Source organism: Stegostoma tigrinum, chromosome 34, assembly GCF_030684315.1.
Source record: "Stegostoma tigrinum isolate sSteTig4 chromosome 34, sSteTig4.hap1, whole genome shotgun sequence".
In the NCBI taxonomy this organism is placed as follows: Eukaryota; Metazoa; Chordata; class Chondrichthyes; order Orectolobiformes; family Stegostomatidae; genus Stegostoma; species Stegostoma tigrinum.
In genome coordinates, this window is record NC_081387.1 from 23,076,412 (window position 1) to 23,096,812 (window position 20,401).

The window sequence follows — 20,401 nt, forward strand, 5'->3', positions numbered from 1 at the left end:
ATGTCACACTTTTCAGGATTAATCTCCATGTACCACTGATGTGCCGATCTCACCAACCTATATGCAGGGTCTTGTCACCTAAAGCTCCCTCCTCTCTATTAACCACACAAAAATCTTCGTGTTGCCTGGAAATTTACTGAATATTCCTTTCACATTCTCATCCAGATTGTCTATATAAATCTGTGTAAATTACAAACAATATGGGACGAAGCGCGGATCCCTGTGGTATGTCACTGGACACTGGATTCCAGTCACACAAACAGCATTTCACCCCATCCTCTGTCTCCGACCACTTGGACAATTTTGGATCCATTTTGCCAAATTACCTTAAATCAAAAGCACTTTTCCGTTCTTTATCAGTCTCCCATGTGAGATCCTGTCAAAGGCTTTGCTGAAATCCATATAAACCACATCACTGCGTTACCCTCACCCAAACATTTGGTCATCTCCTCAAAAAATTCAGTCAAATTTGCTCAGCACGGCCTCCCTCTGACAAAACTCTGCTGACTATTCCTGGTCAAATCTTGCCTGTCTGAATGGAGATGACTTCTCTCCTTCAGAATTATCTCCGATAGTTTCCCAAACACTGATGCATGACTCACTGGTCTGTGATTCCCTGGTTTATTGCGACCAGCCTTCTTGGAAAGTGGAAACACATCAGGTGTCCTCCAGTCCTCTGGCATCTCCCCTGTAGCCAGAGAGGAATTAAAAATGTGTGTCAGGGCCCCTGTAATTATCTCTCTCACTTCACACAGCAGCCTGGGATACAACTTTTCTTGTAATTCATTCACAGGAAGTGGATGTCACTGGCTGTGCCAGCATTGTTTTATTGCCCTGGGGGTATTTATGAGTCAATCACATTGCTGTGGGTCTGGACTCACATGTGGGCCAGACCAGGTAATGATGGCAGGTTCCTTCCCTCAAGGACATTGGTGAATCAGATGGGATTTCTGACAATCAACAATGGCTTTATGGTCATTTTTAAACTTTCAGTTCCAGATTTTCATGTAATTCAAAATCCATCATCTACCAGGACAGAATCCGAACCAAGCCCCCAGAACATGACCTGGATCTCTGGAGTAACAGTCCAGAGTTAGTCCCACTGGACCTTCGCCTCAGCCAGACCCGGAATTTTGTCCACATTTGAACTCACCAAAACCTCCATTGACTCCTCACTCTCTTTGTCAAATAACTGAAGAACATCACAGTCCATGTTCCCAAATTCTATGCACATTTTTTTGCTCCAAAATGAAGACAGAAGTGAAGTACTCATTTCAAACCCAACCACGACCCTCTGGTTCATTGCACAGATTGCCCCTTTGGTCCCTAATGGGCTCTGAGTAAAGTTAGAGAACATGGTATTCAGGGTGAGCATGCCAACTGGATACAAAGTTGGTTTTACTTTGGAGACAGAGTTTGGTGGTGTTGGGGGATTGTTTTTTAGACTGTGACCATTGGTGTTCCACAGGTACTGGGTTCACTTTTGCTTGTCATTGATATAAATGATTTGGATGAGAATATGGGAGGTGTGCTGAGTAAGTTTGAAGATGACATCAGGATGAGTGGGATTGTGGACAGTGAAGAAGGTTATCTAAGACCAGAAAGAAATCTTGACCAGTTGGGTCAATGGGCTGAGGAGTAGCAGATGGAGTTTAATTTGGACAGATGTGAGGTATTGCCTTTTAGTAAAACAAAAAAGGCCAGGACTTATTACAATTAATGGTACGGCCCAGGGCGGTGTTGTAGAACAGAGAGAATGAGGGGTTCAGGTACAAAATTCTTTGAAATCTGTGTCACAGGGCAGTTAAGAGCCCATTTTGCACACTTGCCCTCATTGCTCAGACCTTTGATGATGGGAGATAGGACGTCATGTTGACATTGTATGAGATGTTGGCCTCTCCTGGACGGCTGTGTCCAGTTCTGGTCAGAGAGTCATAGAGTCACAGAGATGTACAGCACGAAAGCAGACCCTTCGCTCCTACGTGTCCATGTTGCCCAGATATCCTACATTAGTCTCGTCCACTTGCCAGCATTTGGACCATAATTTGTCTGAGCACTCCCTATTCATTTGCCCATCCAGATGCATTTTAAATTTTGTAATTGTACCAGCCTCCACACCTTCCTCTGGCAGCTCATTCCATCCATGAGTCACCCACTGCGTGAAAAAATTGCCCCTAAGATCCCTTTTCAATCTTTCCCCTCTCGCCTTAAACCTGTGCCCTCTAGTTTTAAACACCCCCACCCTGGGGAAATCCATTTACTCTATCCCAGCTGCTCATGATTTTGTAAACTTTTATAAGGTCACTCTTCAACCTCTGATGCTCCAGGGAAATTCATTCCAGCCCATTCAGCCCGACTGTGCAGCTTCAACCCTCCAACCTTGGCAATCCCCTTGTAAACTTTTTCTGAATCCATTCAAGTTTTCACAACATCCTTACAACCAGCAAACCTTAAACAGACCATCGCTTGCAGCAAACTACCCAACCTTCAGGACAACATTGACCACAACACCACACAACCCTGTTATGGTAACCTCTGTAAAACATGTCAGATCATCAACATGGACACCGCCATCACGCATGGGAACACCACCCACCCACGTGCACAGCAGTTACTCATGTGGCTTGGCCAACGTTGTCTATCATCCGCTGCAGGTACGGATGGCTCGAGGCATGGTACATGGGCGAAACTGTGCAGACACTATGACAACTGATGAATGGATATTGTGCAACTCTCGCCAAACCGTGATGGCCTCTCCCATTGGGGAACACTTCAGCGCTCAAGGACATTCAGCCTCGAATCTTTGGGGAAACATCCTCCAAGGCGGACTTTGGGAAACACAATAATACAGATTTGCGAACAGAGGCTGATAGCCAAGTTCGGTCCCCATGAGGACGGCCTCAACTGGGATCTTGGGTTCATGTCACACGACAGTGACCCAACCACACTATACACTCCCACACAGATCCTCTCTCATACATACACTGTCTCTCTCTACACCCCCCCCCCACACACACACACACACACACACACACATACTTATTCTCTCTCTCTCTATCTCACACACACACTCACACACTTATTCTCTCTCTCTCTACACCCCCCAACACACACACACACACAAACACACTTATTCTCTCTCTCTCTATCTCACACACACACTTATTCTCTCTCTCTATCTCACACACACACACATACACGCACACACTTATTCTCTCTCTCTCTCACACACACACACACACTCACACACTTATTCTCTCTCTCTATCACACACACACACTTATTCTCTCTCTCTATCACACACACACTTATTCTCTCTCTCACACACACACACTCACACACTTATTCTCTCTCTCTCTATCACACACACACACTTATTCTCTCTCTCTATCACACACACACTTATTCTCTATCACACACACACACTTATTCTCTCTATCACACACACACTTATTCTCTCTCTATCTCACACACACACACTTATTCTCTCTCTCTCTATCACACACACACTTATTCTCTATCTCTATCACACACACACATATTCTCTATCACACACACACACACACATAAATCTATGGAGTGAATTTGTATTTGTAGATACGTTATAGTTTTGGGTCTATTTAACACATCCTCATCAGTGCTGTGGCTCTTTGATCTTTTACTATAAATTCTGTGTCTGATTCCTCCTCTCTCACCAACACCTGCGGGAGCGAGGCTTGAAAGCTTCTGTTTTCAAATAAATCTTTTGGATTAAACACCACACATGATGGTGTGTGATTTCAAACACTATACTCATATAATTTCATTCCATTGAACTCCTTTTGTCAGGAATGCTGCTTCACATGTTAATTTGTCAAAAGAGTTGTCAGCACTTTGAAACTTAATACATGCTTCTCTCTCAAATGACTTCCCAGCACAGACTGAAAAACAAAGTCAGAGTCTGGAAAGATCTGCTCTTGTATCGTGAGGCTGTGGGGGAAGGTTAGATAGGAAGAAACTGTCCCACTTGGTGGAAGGATCAATAGGAAGATTGAGAACAGGTTGAAGGGAAAATGGCATTGGGAACATGATGTTCTGAAATTCAGTGCCTGACAGTGTGGTGGAGGCAGGGACATTTGAAGGATCTGTAGGGATGATTAGAATGGGTGGGTGTCACACAATAAACTTCTCCCGTGGAGAGCTGCACATGTGTGATCAGGTCCTGCACTCTAAGCATTTTGTGATCCTGTGCCTTACTGCAGATGCGGCTCCCGTGAGTCACACAGGTATTGACCAGCACCCACATACTACAGCTCCAACACATCACCTCCCTGCTGTCTCTATTGAGTTTTATCCAACTAATCAGGTTGCAAGTTTAGAAGTACCACTCAACAATATTTTGTAATTATTAGGAAGTAGTAATTCTCTAAATTTATTCTGATACTCAGATCCCTTACTTACCATCGCAACTGTTGTCACATTAAATTAACACCCTGAGACATGCTCTGGGTCATACTCTTTCTGTTTTATTTGTTACTTACCAAATCAGAATTTTTAATTTCTCCATTAAAAGTAAAATGTTTCAAGACAGAAAAAAATCTCACTATTTCTCTCTGACACGTCTATAAGTTCTCTTGCTGAGTGTGGTCACCTGGAGGTGATGCATTAATTTTAATAACATTAATGATTTTCGGTGAGTTACAGTTGAAAGAGCAACTTGCCCGCAGTGACACATTTGTTCGAAGGAGGGAGCAAAAGCCAAAGAGCGAATTCAGTGAAAACGAAAGTAAATATTTTCAGGGAGGGGCTGTCGTTGTGAATGTCTCCATTTTTTACACATTTGTCCGAGAAAAGGCGGAAAATGTTCGATCAGATTGTGGGAAAGTAAGAGGTGAGTCCCAAATCCTCTTTAATTTCAGGAAGGGCTCATTCCCAGTGGGATCGGGTGGATTTTAGTCCCGCTGAAAGATCCCAATCAAATCCAAGGAGTTGAACGGGGAGCCGCTGGGGATTGTGCAGTGAAAAGGTGAAACCTTTCTCCAGTGTCTCTGATCAGCTGCACAGAGCCTGGAGCTGGTTCCTGTCAGTATAAGGGAACAGGAGGGAGAGGCAATGTCTAACATTCACTTCTCAGGGTCAGACACAGCGACTGGAAAGGGAGACGGAAGTGAAAAGGAGGAACAGAGTGAGGGCCATGAGATGGAACATGACCCATTGGGGTTTCTGTTTAAAGGCAAATAATTCAATCCTGGAGACAATTGTGACGCTTCATGTCCTGACATAAACTTTAATTGAAGAGTTTCCCTTGTGTTGAGTCCATTCTCCGATTCCTTCTTTCCCATTTCGGGTTTTCTGCCTCCACCATCGAGAGCAGCTGCGTGGGCCCTCAGATCCGGAGCGCTCTCCATTCCTCAATCCATCAATTCCTCTCCACTTCCCTCCGCCTCCCTTCAGCTTGTTCCGAGAACCTCTCTGCAATTCTCTGCTCCTTTCAGCTGGTTCTTCAGATGTCGCTTTGACTGATCTTTTACTGAATTGATTTACATTCTGTTCGCTGCTTTCACTCTCAGTCTCTCCCTTGTTGAGCCCAGGATCTCCTGTGCTTTGCTGACTGCTCTCTCAGCATGGCCTGTCACCATCAGAGATTGATCCACACAAACCCCCTCCCTCAGTTCCTGCTCACTCGACGGAATTGTGTCTGTAAATGGACAGTGTAATTCCTTGCTCCTTTTGTTAAAACACATCACTTCACAATCTGCTCAGTTAAATTCAATCTGTCAGTTGTCTGCGTATTTCTTTCCCAAGGATGTAAGAAAATCACTTGTGAACATGACTGTTGTTATCCATGTGTTTTTGTGGATGTTTGAATCAATGCCTGTCCTTGATGGAAACCTGGCCAAGTAGTGATGACAATTTCTCCGGAAATAAATCCTCCCCATCTGGCTGCACTTCCATCATGAGACCCATCGAGGCTGTTCTGCTGGCCGTTTGGCCTTTTTCACACCTTTCCCTGACCCTCTGCTCTTTGGGTCCTCTCCTCCTGTTGAGCATCTCATCTCATTTAAATTCTCATTCTAACCCATCCTTCCCAGTAATTTTCTCACTGATGGACCTTCACTGTTTTCCTCCCTCATCCTCTGCATTAAACAACTTCTCATCTTTCTGATGAAAGGTCATCACCCTGAAACATTAACTTGCCTTCTGTCTCCCTAACAGATGAATAGATTGAGTTAATTCAGACTTTATTTTTTAATTTCTCATCATTGATAATTGAAGAATCTCCTTCTGAAATAGAATCAGATAGTTTTACAGCACAGAAACAGGCCCTTCGGCCCATTGCGTCCATGCAGATTCTGATTCTGTTTTCCAGGCCTTGGCCTGTAGCCTTGTCTGCGATGGATCGTCGAGTGCTGATCAGAATTATTCTGAAATGTCTGAGGTTCGTGCTCTTTTAGGCAGTGAGTTCCAGATATTCATACATTCTGGGTGAAACAAACTTTCTTTACCTTCTAAGAAAATCCGAAAGAACTGCGGATGCTGAAAAACAGGAACAACAATGAAGTTGCCAGAAAAGCTTAGCAGGCCTGGCAAGAATAAAGAATAAAAAAAGGCAGAGTTAATGTTTCAGGTCCAGTGATGGTGGCTGTGAAAACGTCAGTTTGTAACCACATTTTGCTGCTCACAATGTGGTCTCCTCTACATTGGGGAAACGTAGTGTAGACATAGTGACGGCTTTGCAGAACATCTACGTTCTGATGGCAAAAAAAGACCCTGAACTACCTGTTGCCTGCCACTTTGATGCACTTGCTGCCTGACCAACATCTCTGTCTTGCTACAGTGTTCCAGCGAAGCCCAACGCAAGCTGGAGGAACAACACCTCATTTTCCGCTTGGGGACCCTACAGCACTCTGGACTCAATATTGAGTTCAGTAATTTTAGGGCCTAAAGTCTCCCATGTCCCAGCCCCCTAGCCCACACACCAGGCCTTGTTACCACACAGCCTGCCACTACACACTCCCTGTTGTTAGTCACTAACAGCCCCCATTAACAACTACTCACCCTCCCAGCCTGATCAATGGCAACTCCTTTGTCTGTCCAACTGTCTGTCTCTCTCTTTGGGCTCTATCCTCTCGTTTACTCCCTACCCCACCCACCTCCGTATTTCCTGCATCTCAATTGACATTTTCCCAGCCACCATCAGTTCTGAGGAAAAGTCACCGCACCCAAAACGTTAACTCTGAATTTTCCTTCACGGATGCTGCCAGACATGCTGGGCTTTTCTGGCAACTATATTTTTTCCCTCTTTACCTCCTCTTTCAGTTAAAGTGACCCCTGGATGAAGCGGGAGAAGAAGCTTTGCCTTATCTAACAAGTCTATGCCCCTTAAAACTTTTTACACTACAGTCAGATTCCCTGCTCAATTTTCTCTGCTTTGGGAAATCAACCCCAAACTCTCCAGACTATCTTCATTGCTGAACCACTCTAGTCCAGAAAACATCCTGGTGGATGCACTTTCACCCTCTCTGGTGCAATCATGTCTTTCCAGCACTGCACACGTTACTCCAACTAATTAAGTAACATTATACACTGCATACCTACTTATTCATCTTGCTGTCTCTCCATTGAGCTCACTGCCAGCTAATCCTCCCTCAATCCAAACTCCCCAACCCCTCTATCCCTAAATGTAACCCAGTGTCTTGAATCTCTTCCTGCAGCTGGACTCGATAATGATGATTTCACTGCTCGCTATGTTTCTCGATATACTTCCTGATCAGAGTTCTTCTGCAGTGTTTGTGAAAAATATCTCATTGCGGAATAGTCTGACTTTCTGAAGCTAGAGGTAAGTTTCAGACTGCATGATTTTAATGAGAATAGTTAGAAAAAGACAGACTTTCTGAACAACATAAACAGAGACAGGTCAGGAATATCAGCTCTGAGATTATATGATGAGACATTTTAACACTTGGTTGAAAGTGCATATGCCTTTTATTTCACTGGAATTATTAATTTAAATGGATTACACCCCATTTAAAATAGCAGATTGCTAAAGCAAGTGAAGATTTTCACATTTATTCTTTAATGTGATGTGGGAGTCATTGGCAAGGTCAGTATTTATTACTAATCCCTAATTGTCCTTGAACTCTGATTTACTTGTTAGAACATTTGAGACAGTAGTGTTGAGTCATCCACATTGCTGTTGGTCTGGAGTCACATGTCGGCAGGTCTGGGTAGGGACAGCAGATTTCCTTCCCTAAAGGACATGAATGATCCAGTTGTGTTTTGACCACAATATGAGTTCAGTGCCATCTTATCCTCCCTTCATCTCCCTTTCATCCAAACTCCCCAGCTGCCCACTCTTAATTGCTTTTAACCGCACTTGGAATACGACGTCCAGTTCTGGTCGCCCTATCATAGGAAAGATGTGGATGCTTTGGAGAGGGCTCAGAGGAGGTTTACCAGGATGCTGCCTGGACTGGAGGGCTTATCTTATGAAGAGAGGTTGACTGAGCTCGGACTATCTTCATTGGAGAAAAGGAGGAGGAGAGGGGACCTAATTGAGGTATACAAGATAATGAGAGGCATAGATAGAGTTGATAGCCAGAGACTATTTCCCAGGGTAGAAACGGCTAACACGAGGGGCCATAGTTTTAAGCTGGTTGGAGGAAAGTATAGAGGGGATGTCAGAGGCGGGTTCTTTACACAGAGAGTTGTGAGAGCATGGAATGCGTTGCCAGCAGCAAGGTCATTGGGGACATTTAAGAGACTGCTGGACATGCATGTGGTCACAGAAATTTGAGGGTGCATACGTGAGGATCAATGATCGGCACAACATCGTGGGCTGAAGGGCCTGTTCTGTGCTGTACTGTTCTATGTTCTAACCTTAGTTCTTTGAAGGTGGCAGGATGTCGGGAGAGAGAGGTGAGTAAAGCACATGAGATGTTGGCTTCATAAACAGAGGAATTGAGTACAAAAGCAGGGAATGTATGCTAAACCTGCAGAAAACTCAGTCGGTTGGTCACAGCGACGTGAAAACTGTCTTCGTTTCTGGCACCACCTTTATAAAAGGTGTGGGGGCATCTGAGCGGTGGAAGGAAGATTTTTCAGAATGGTTCTAGGGAAGGGATTGTAGTTACAAGTGGAGCACGGGGATTGATATAAAGAGTTATGGAGGGGAACATGATGGTTGAGTGATGGTTAAGGTTTCGAGAGCTTTCTAAACAGGAACAGAACCGGACTCCTGTCCCAGCAAATGGAGGTGAAGCTTCTGACTTGCAAACGTCAATATCAATCCACCTCTGCTGTCAGCAGCCCTCATTCCAGAGTGTACCCATCTTTTAGAGACCAAAATTCCAGGTGAATGGGCAGCACTTCCCAAATCAGGAAACCAAAAACAGGAAATATCCTGAATTAAGATAATAAAGTGTGAAGCTGGATGAACACAGCAGGCTAAGCAGCATCTCAGGATCACAAAAGCTGACGTTTCGGACCTAGACCCTTCATGAGAGAGCTGTGGTGAAGGGTCTAGGCCCGAAACGTCAGCTTTTGTGCTCCTGAGATGTTGCTTGGCCTGCTGTGTTCATCGAGCTTCACACTTTATTATCTTGGATTCTCCAGCATCTGCAGTTCCCATTAACACAAATATCCTGAATTACTCTTCCTGAACCCAGGCTGAAAATTTAACTCATTGAATCTGTAACGGAATGGAAAGAATGGGCCATATATTTCCACTACTGGGAATGGGAATGAATAAATATACAATGCTGTGTCTGTTGGAAGTTTGACACATGCTGTGTATTTGTCCAGGAAGTGTCAGTGTCTGATGAGCTGATTTGTGCTGCCTGGAACCCTCCAATGATCTCAGTGTCAGAAACTTGGTTGAGATACACACCACATATTCAGATACATATCTGACAATTGTCGTATTGTTCAACTTCCAGTGTAACTGTTTAGTTAACAGTTTAACCCAATACCTCATTGTTCAAAGCAACAGAATACCCCTTGACCTATCTACACCCCCGACACTCCAACTTCCCAATCATGAACTTAGCAAAACAAGGAATCAAAATGGAGAATGGGTTTGTTGCCTGAAGTTGGTGAACTGTTGTGTTGAGCCCAGAAGGCTGTAAGGTACGTAATTGGAAGAGGAGTTGGGACGTGTAGTTGAGGTTGTACAGGACATTGATGACACCTCTTCTGGAGTAATGTGTGCAGTTCTGGTAATGGGAAGGATGTTATTAACTGAGGAGGGTTCAGAAAAGATTTACCAGGATGTTGCTGGGAATGGAGGGTTTGAGATTTTAAGTTAGACTAGAAAGACTGGGATTTTTTTCACTGGAGCATGGGAGGTTGAGGGGTACCTTATTGAGGTTTATAGAATCATGCAAACTGCCAGAGGAAGTGGTGGATGTGGGCCCAGTTACAACGTTTAAAAGACATTTGGAAGTACATGAAGAGGAAAAATTTGGAGGGATGTGGGCATGGCGCAGACAAGTTTAGGTTGGGACTATGGTCAGCGTAGACTGGTTGGACCAAAGAGTCTATTTCTGTGCTGTATGACTCTCCAATTACCCTCTTGCACCCTACTCACTCACCATTATTCTCTCTCAAACACTATCCTACAACCCAGTTTGCATCCAACTTTAAAATAAGAAAAAGTTAGGGTGTAGACTACCTTCTCAAAATATTTTGAGGGCGTCTGGCCTGGTCTATCACAGCAGCGATGGACCCACCCAGTGTTCCTGATGAAATACAGGACCTTTACAATCTGACCTGACAACAGGATCTGATGTTGGAAAAGGGGTCGTCCATCTCTGCTGCTCCCCACTGTCAGTTATCTCCTGAATCCCCGAGCTGAGCATTTGTTAATGCAGCAGAGAAAGAAAACCCATTAGGAAAAACATGGAAAAGTAAGAATATGCTGATCGTTGCTGACATAGAATGATGGAGGCCTTTAGCACAGAAAAAGGCACTTCAGCCCATCAAGCCTGTGCATATCACCCAAATCTTCTAATCGCAGCACTTGGCCTATGGTCTGCATACCTTGTTGGCAGCGATATGTATAATATCATCATCAGACAATCTGGCTCATTATGTCAGTGTCTCAATCCTGTAGTTGACATTGCTCTTTTAAGAAATATCTTGAGAATTTTTTGTTTCAGATGAGATCCTTCAATCACTTCTTGCCCATGATGCAAGGAAGACATTTGAGTATTGTGCTGCTCCTTGGTTTTCACACTGTGCTGTCAGGTAAGCAAAAGAATTGAACTGCAAATTATTACTGACACTTCAGGAGCAGCATCTCTTTACCAGATTAGCTAATTTAACATGAAGTTATTCACAATTAGTAAAGCGTTAAATTAGGGTACTTTTCATGGGGAAACTGACAGATCCCTCACCCTGTGTATTCTTCAGTCTGTTCTTTCTCAAAAATCTCATTTAATGGTGTCATACAATCTGCTCCAATTGCATTCAGCAGCATCTAATTGCACAACTTGATGGAGAGTAAGTTCCCAGGGAAGGCCATGGATGACGGTGTGCCTACACTAAACATGATTGTATCCTTTCTCTGATTAGATACCGAGCCTCTGCTGTGTCTTTCTAGTATTTTCTCGTTTCAGATTTCTATCAGTTGTGGGTTTTCTTTCTTCTCATTGTTTCTGCAGCTCAGGGGGTGAAAAAGCTGAAGAAAAATTACACCTGCCTTTTCTTGTGCTCCGAATTCCCTATTTCTGTCCTCTTTTTTTAATCCCATGAACACAACAAAGGCTGTATCAGCATCATCCAGCTTGAAAATTTCCTTCCCTCTTTATTCCATTCAGATGTTTCTCAAAACTTGCTTCCTTGACCAGGCTTTTGGGTTTCTGCCCGAATCTTGTTTCATGTGGCTCACTGTCACATCTACATTCTGGTAAGTTTTCTCCTCCAGAAAAAGCAAATTTAACAACAAAAGTTAATTGTACAGACAATTTCATACAAAACTCACCATGATTTAAATAAGCAAATAATCTGTTCATAGCATTTATTGAGTGAGGAGTGTTGCTGCAGCATTGGGAGATCTTTTTAAACATTTTTAAATAGTTTCATGGGATCTCTCACTCCCACTGGAACAGACACACTACACTGTGGATTCAATGTCTGAAGAAAAAGATGTCACTTCCAACGATATAACACTCTCTCAGAACTCATTGAAGTTTCAGCTCATATTGTGTGCTAAATTATAAAAGTGGAATTCAAATGTCATAAAAAGCCAGCGTTCCATTGATTTTGTACATTCGTTCCGGACTCAACAATACCTTAATTTCAAATTGTCATCCTTGTTTCAAATGCTTTAAATCCTCCCTGTGTCTGTAATCCCCTCCAACTTCACAACTAATGTTCCTCCTAATTTGTTTTCAGGTGTAGAGCAATTTTTTAAATTGTGTAGTCATGCATAGTTATAAAGTTAAAGGGACCAATTTTTGCTGTTTGGACACTTCGGGTTACTGTGCCAGTTAATGGGGGGAGTCGTGCCCACAACTTTCTGGGAGATCTGCACTAATCTGGTTCTGCTGTGTTTGATATCCCCAAAATGAATCGCGCCATATTGGTGGCTGTACCTTCAGGCACCCAGGTCCTAATCTGTGTGTTACCCAAGACCATTCTCTTGGCCACCTGCCCTAATCTGTCACATATGGGTCAGTGTCCAAGTTACATCTCGAACATTCGTGTGAAAGTCCGTGGGACATTCTTGCAGGATGTAATGTTATGAGGTGGAGGTTGATCCCTCCTCCCCCGAGAACTAAAAACGAAATACACAACAGGAGTACCCCGCCTCATCATCTGTCAAAGCAGTGTGAAAAGTGGTGTCACCTGTCTTTCAGCAGCTTCTAGTGGTTAAATTAAATAAATCCCTAACACTCACTTTACAATCAACAAGTAACAATTTATTTATCTAACTCTTACCAGTGAACAGATGAACTAAACTATTAACAAACGGAATAAACGCCTTCTAACTAGTAACTATTCCTGACGAACAAGATTCTATTGACCTGATGTTCTCATAAAACAAATCCCGCTCATAGAAAATAAAAATGGAATTTAGCCCCTTGAAATTACAGCGAGGTTACGTGTTTTCTGGAATGTTGTGTGCCTTTTCCGATGATTCTTTAGTGGTGAGTATTAACTAGTTGTGCCTTTGGTACCTTTATTTTTAGTTAGTGCTTTCTCTAAGACATAGAGAAAACTGTGAGAGCCAACAAGTCTCTCTTGAGAGCTGAGGACTGTTAACTCTGGCAGATGGCAGTCCTTGTTTTGTACCCTTGAAAACATATCAGTTTTTTACAATTGGATTCGTCCTATGTTGTCAAAGCCGTCAGATTTAAATTTAATTGTTTCTGGTACATAAGTGCCTCGTTATTGATTGGCTAAATTCAAAAATGTGTTGCTTTAGTAACAAAACTGCTGTTTGGTCTGCTGCCTGTATGGCCTTTCAGTACAGATAATTCAATTCAGGCGCTCTCTGTATACTTGCAAACTTTCAAGCTGCCACTCACAGACATCCATTTTTCAAAGAAAATGCACATCATTTTTTACAGGGACCACACAATGCTCCCCCCCGCCCCGTAGCATTTTACAAACACGAAATTCTAACTTGCTGCCTCCCAATCCACAAGTGCTCTGCCCAGCTTCGCAACAATAAGCACATGCTGCTTTTGTTTAAAACCATGAACAAACCTGAAGTGTATATGGAGAGCTTGGTTGCTCAGCAATAAAAGGATGAACTGCAGAATTCAGATTTCCAGCATCCACTGTAATTTGCCGTCGTGAAGTAAGAACACTGCTTCATTGTTCAGGGAGCTGCATTTCCTGCTTCTGCCCTCCTGGTGATCACTTACCATGGTGGAGCCAGAGTAGAATATATTAAGGGGGTCTTGAGTTGGGCTTGTGGAGAATGTGGCCCATCACTGTACACTATGATTCATTTCTTCTTGTGATTCATAAATTTGCCATTGAAATTTAGAAGACGAATAATCCTTAACTTTTTTTCCCAAAAACCCTCGATAACCTTTGATGGAGAATTTAATTAACATCCCACCATTTTTTCACTCCATCCATCTCAGGTTCCTGGTCAGAATTTCCCTTTTGTCACCCAATCTGTTTCTGGAAACTGTTTAATGAACTATTCCGTGTGTAAACAAGGGCACAGTTAAAGTTTCTTTTTAAAATCTTTGTCTCTTTTTTGTATTTTTCAAACAAGTAGTTTTTTTTGGTGGAATTAGTAAGATAAAAAAGCATTTTTTTGTGTGTCCTTTAAAATATCTTCCTGGAGATTAAATCTGTTCATCTGGCGAGAATTCTGACTTTGCTATTTTGTATTTTGCCAGAGATATTCCATGTGTTTGTACCAGACTATCCCATCACAGTCTCTGTGGGTGAAGATGTTGTACTGGATTGCCAAGTAGTCCCAGATATATCTCTGGATACTCTGGAGGTTCGATGGTTTATATCAAATTCAGCTTCACAAGTTCATTTATATACCGGTGGGCAGGACCGACCTGATGTACAAGATAAAGGTTATCAAGGGAGGACGGAACTGTTTAAAGATGAGCTTCCTCGTGGAAATGCCTCTCTGAAACTGAAGAAGATAGAAGTGTCAGACGAAGGGATTTACACATGTTTCATTAAGTCCAAAACACACCATGATCAAGCAGTGATAGCTCTGAAAGTTGCAGGTTGGTCTTTCTCATTGTAAAGTGCAAATGATCACTGAGTATAATGTAATATTCAGAATATAACATTTTTAAACCATGAATGGGAAATAATCAACTGCATTCCATTGGAAAATGAAAACAACAAATCATTTTCTGGAATATTCGAGATGTCAGTAAATAATTCAAACCACTAGCTACAGCTCAAGCTGAAAATGATGGAATGCATATAAAATATATGATTAGGAAGCCAAATGCAATGTTATTCCTTGCGAAGGAAAATGAACTATAAAAGTAGAGGTGATTTCTGTAATTGTACAACGTTGTTGTTGTGATTGTAATGAAGTCAGGCAGTTTGTGAGTGCCCAGATTGGGACTGTTAATCTGGTCCAATCAGGGAGCTCTAACTGACAGATAAAAACAGGAGTGCCAGAGGTTCTGTTCATTCTGGGAGCCACCTCTGAGGTAACTAGATCAGTGGCACATACTGTGCAATAGAGAGAGACTTGGTGACAGGGTACCAGCCTCTCTGGAGTTATACCAGCAGGAACGAGAGTAAAACATGTCCCTGAATAGATTTGCTCGCAGTAGTCATCTTTGAGTTGGGCTAAACATTTTTGGCATCATGTGCTATTTGGGAAGCTGAACCTGTTTGATCCTGCTGTTGAAGACTGAACCCAGCATGTGCAAAATCAGCAGTTTTTATTTCTTGGTAAATGATACTGTGACAGGTGAAAAGCAGTGAGTAATTCTTCTGACAGTTTGTAGACCTGCAGCTTTTTCAGTTATTAGGAGCCTATCTTTCCCTGAGGCTTCAGACACTAAAATTTCTCAAGAGTTGATAGATTTATTTAAGGAATATTATGACCCCATGTCTCCTGTAACTCTGAGACACTATTGGTGTTATTTGACAGTTTGAGACTAGGAGAAACCGTGATGGGATTTTTGATGAGATTAAGGTGAGACTGGCAGAGACATATGATTTTGGTTTAGCTGTTAATGATGTCCCGAGAGGCTGTTTGATATGTGGGATTAATGATGTAACCATGCAAAGGTGCTGACTAGCTGAAGCCCAACTAGACTTCAAACAGGAACTACAACTGGCTTGATCATTTGAAAGTGTGACAAGTGGAGCTTTTGAGTTACAGGATGTTCTGATGGAAGTGGACCCTCTCACCAGGCTGTCTGACTTTGGGGAACAGCACTTGAGTGAAGACAATTGCACAGCCTCACTCAGTTCAGGGAGCTGACAGAGGGACTGTCGGTCAGACCACAGCAAAATCCAAAACAAAAGTGGGCCTTGGCCAAGCAGTTAAAATCCCGTTCAGGATCCAGGCTGGCAAGCCATTGTAGCTGCTGCCTGGTATACAGACACAAGACACCAAAAGAGACCCACGAGGCCTAAATTGAGTGAGAGAGTTTATGGAGAGTGCAGACCCTGAAAAGTCCACCTGCATCTAGTTTGGAACAGTTAAATTGCTTTGCAACATCCAATTCCGAACCAATCAAAATAAACGTCTGGTGAAATGGTCACCCAGTTCTCATGGAGGTCCATAGCAGTTCGGTTATATCAGTGTGGCTGTATCAATGATTACAGAACCAAACTTCGATAAAATTCACTCCAGACTTTAACCCTTCACTTGGTGTAAGGCCTCAGCTTGACTGAGAACCTATACTGGGGAACCTTCACGGATTAAGCTTGCCCCTTCGGTTCTGGTCTCTTTCGATAAGCATCCGGTTCAGTTAGTTACTACTGATTGCAGTAAAAGGTACTGGCTCGATGGGGAGAAATTGGTTGAGAAAGATTGACCTTGAAAAGTGCAACATGTTTTGATTAGCAAATGGCTGTGAAGTGAAATCTGAATTAAATACTGGAAATTTTTCAGGGAGGTCTGGGGACTGTCAGAGGAGCCAAGGCCACCCTTGCATGTTGACCAGGAAGTAATTCCTTGATTCTGCAAGGCTCTCCCAGTGCCATATGCCTTACATGTAGAGGCAGAAATCTGTAGGCTGGAAAGTGAAGGTATCACTAAACCAGTACAGTTAGTGGAATGGGCAACAGAGGTTGCATTGACTGTGAGGCACCAATGGGTCAGTTCGCTTTTGTGAGGATTTCAAACAAATTAGATTTCCTACAGTGTGGAAACAGGCCCTTCGGCTCAATAAATCCATACTGCCCCTTGCAGCATCCTACCCAGACCCATCCCCCTCTAACCCACACACCCCTGAACACGACGGGCAATTTAGCATGGCCGATCCACCTAGCCTGCACATCTTTGGACTGTGGGAGGAAACCCACATAGACACGGGGAGAATGTGCAAAGTCCACACAGACAGTTACCCGAGGCTGGAATCGAACCCGGGTCCCTGGCGTTGTGAGGCTGCAGTGCTAACCACTGAGACACCGTGCTGCCATAAATGGTAAATCACTCCTCGCAGCTGGATAAATACCCAGCCCGTCATGTCGGGGACTTACATGTAGAGCTGCTGGGGTGGTGGTACTTCACATAGCTGGACTTGAGCCATATGTACCTGCAATTCAGGTTAGATGAGGATTCGCAGAAGTCAGCTACATAAGGTTGGTACCAATATACGACGCTGCCGTTTGAGGTACCATCAGCCTGTGTCATATTTCAGTGGAAAACAGAGAACATTTTACAAAGTCTACTCCACGTTGCTATTTATCTGGATGATGTGTTAATAACCAGGAAGAGCAGTAAAGAACACTTGGAGAACTTGGACATGGTTCTCAGATGTTTCTCCAGGGCAGGCGTACATCAGAGAGGGGAAAAATCTGTGTTGCAGATGCGCCCAAGTGATCTACTTGGGAGACAGGGTCGACAAGACTGGGTTATATCCGGTTGGAAGATAAAGCAAGGGCGATCAAAGGTGCCCCAACTCCCAGTGTATGTCGGAGCTTTGGTCTTTCCTTGGGTTGGTGAATTATTACGGGAAGTTCAGACATAACCTGGCCTCCATCTTGTCACCCTTACGTCAGCTCTTGTAGAAGGATCACCTGAGGGAATGGTTGCACAGACAAGCTGTAGCCTTTAGGGAAGTGAAGAAGCAGTGAAGATTTTGGCTCACTACAATCCCAAGCGAGATCTTGTATTGACATGGAATGCCTTCATACACAGCACTGGGGTCGTGTGGGCCCACCAGTGGCCTGATGGATAGTGCCTGCTTCCTGGACCTTGGCAGATGCCGAATGCAATTATGTCCAGATAGAGAAGAGGAGGTTTGGTGATCATTATCAGAGTGAGAAAGTTCCAACTGATGTAAATTTGTGACAGGAACGGACCACAAACCCCTGCGCAGTCCACCTAAGTAGGACCAGACTGAGTCGCCAATAGCTTCTGGTCAAATTCAGCAGTGGGCCCTTTTCTCAGTGCATACTATTTCAAATTGCAACACTGTCCAAGAGGCCAAGTGGCAAATCTGGATACTGTGAGCTGTCTCCTACTGGCAAATACACCACCAGTGGTGCTGTTACTGGAAGAGTCCATACTGGTTTTGAACTTCCTGGGCACCTTTCTGGCCAACACTGACAACGTGACATTATGGATGCAAAAGGATTCTGTCTGGGCGAAACTAGAACCAGCCAGTAGTGATGGGGGAAACGAAAGGGCCATCACAACCAGAATCGAAACCTTTCTGTACCTGGCAAGACCAAATCACCATAGAAGGCGGTGCATTTTTATGAGGAGCCAGAGTGATTGTCCCGAGTAAAGGTCACCCCCAGATACTGGCTGACCTCCACGAGGGTCATCAAGGGGTTTCAAAAAACAAGATGGTTGGCAAGAAGTTATGATTGGTGGCCAGGATTGGATGCAGACAAAGCCGCATTCCTGGGACAATGCCCTCAGTGCTAACAAGGACAGAAGTTACCACCAGCAGCTTCCCCATGTTTTTGGGAATGGCTGGGTAAATGCTGACTTTGGTTACACATTGATTATGCTGCTCGTTTCATGGGCCCCATGCTCCTTGTCATTGTGGATGCCTATTCAAAGTGGTTGACGTGCAGAGAGTTCATTTGTCAAACGTGGGATAACAGATAGAGGTAGAGAAGCTGTAAGCATCTTTTGCAGTGCATAGACTCCCAGAAGTGTTGGTCACAGACAAAGGGCCATCATTTACCAGCTTGGAATTCAGGTATTTCTGAAAGGCAAATGACATTTCACTCCATACCATCCATTGTCCATGGTCTGTCAGAAAGAGAAGCCCAAACTTTGAAGGGCAGCTCAAAGAAGCAACCTACAGTATCATTCGAGACCAAACTGTTGTGGTTCCTATTTGATGATAGGACTGCCCCTTATGCAACTGCAGGGGTAGCTCTGGTTAAGTTGCTAATGCGAAGAAAACACCACATCAGGTTAAATCTGATTTTTCCCAGAGCCTGAGATGGACATGCTGGGTATTGAAGCCTCAATGCCGTTATTGCCTGAAGAACAGAATGAATTTCTTCTGAGATGTTCCGGGCACCAGAGGTGGGCTGTTTTCTGTCACGCACTACCTGCGTCCGAGGCAGAGTCCGGGGAAGCAGACCTGGAGGAAAAATGCCCCAGGAGAAGCTACAAGAAAGAGAACAGGTCTACATCCCTGGACTTAGAGGGGGAGGGATAGAGTGATTGTAACAAGGTCAGCCAGGTGACCCTCATAGAAAGGCTGACACTTTGGGCCTAGACCCCTCCAGGCCCGAAACGTCAGCCTTCCTGCTCCTCTGATGCTGCTTGGCCTGCTGTGTTCATCCAGCCCTACACCTTGTTATCTCAGATTCTGCAGCATCTGCAGTTCCTACTATCTCTGAACCTCACAGAATGAGTTCCCTGAGTGGAGCTGTTAATCTGGCCCAATCAGGATCCCTCATTGACAGATCGAAACTGGAGTGTCAGAGGTTCTGCTCACTCTGGGAGCCGACACTGAGGAAGTGCCAAATACTATGCATGTGTAAATGAAGGGTGACTGGTGACTGAGTTATTTCAGTTGTGAGACCACATCTGCGTAATGTATACACTTCGGCCCACTGCTGAATTTGACCAGAAGCTATTGGCAACTCAGTCTGGTCCTACTTAGGTAGACCATGCAGGGGCTTGTGGTCAGTTACTGTCACAAATTTACATCAGTTGGAACTTTCTCACTCTGATAATGATCACCAAACCTTTCCTAATTGAGTTAGATGCAGCTCAGAGAAGAGATTATCTTCTGAGGAAAGGGTGGACAAGTTGGACCTGTCAGAGTTTGAACGAGCGGTAGGTGATCCTATTAAATTAAAAGATCTTGTGGGGACAACAGGGTTGGTCCTGAAACTCTGTTTTCTCTTTATGAGTGGGATTAGAACTGGGGGGCACCACAGAGTGTCATTAGTCTGTGGAATTATCTTCCTCGGAATGTCATGTAGATAGGTTCAGTGCATATTTGTACACTGAGTTAGTTCTTAATTAATAAAACAGTCAAAATATCAAGGACAGTACATCAGAAAGTGGGCTTCAGACTTACGATCCTCACCAAGTACATTGATATCATGGAGAACAAGAAGGAGAACAAGCACTGCTTCAGGATTTGAACCAGTAAATAATGCGACAAGGTGATATTGAAGATTCATTGTTGAAATTTATTGCGGAAGGAGTCCATTCAGTCCCTTGAGTCCACTCCATCCCTGTAACCCTGCATTTCCCATGGCTAAAGCACCTATCCTGCACAGAACACCTGGAGGAAACCCTTGCAGACATAGGGAG

At 43.8% G+C, this 20,401-nt stretch overlaps 1 protein-coding gene across 4 annotated transcripts in view; it reads left to right on the plus strand.

Moving 5' to 3' along the window:
• LOC132206206 (butyrophilin subfamily 1 member A1-like) overlaps window positions 1–20,401 on the plus strand; it is a 56,029-nt gene that overhangs the window by 16,169 nt on the left and 19,459 nt on the right. For 2 of the 4 annotated variants that reach the window (XM_059639477.1, XM_059639480.1), the window contains exons 2-4: window positions 7,695–7,819; window positions 11,139–11,226; window positions 14,343–14,690. In XM_059639477.1, coding sequence (XP_059495460.1) covers window positions 11,139–11,226; window positions 14,343–14,690 — 436 coding nt within the window. In that variant the 5' untranslated portion in view covers window positions 7,695–7,819. Of the gene's footprint in view, window positions 1–4,753; window positions 4,871–7,694; window positions 7,820–11,138; window positions 11,227–14,342; window positions 14,691–20,401 lie in introns of those variants that run through there. The other 2 variants (XM_059639479.1, XM_059639481.1) reach the window with 2 other exon arrangements.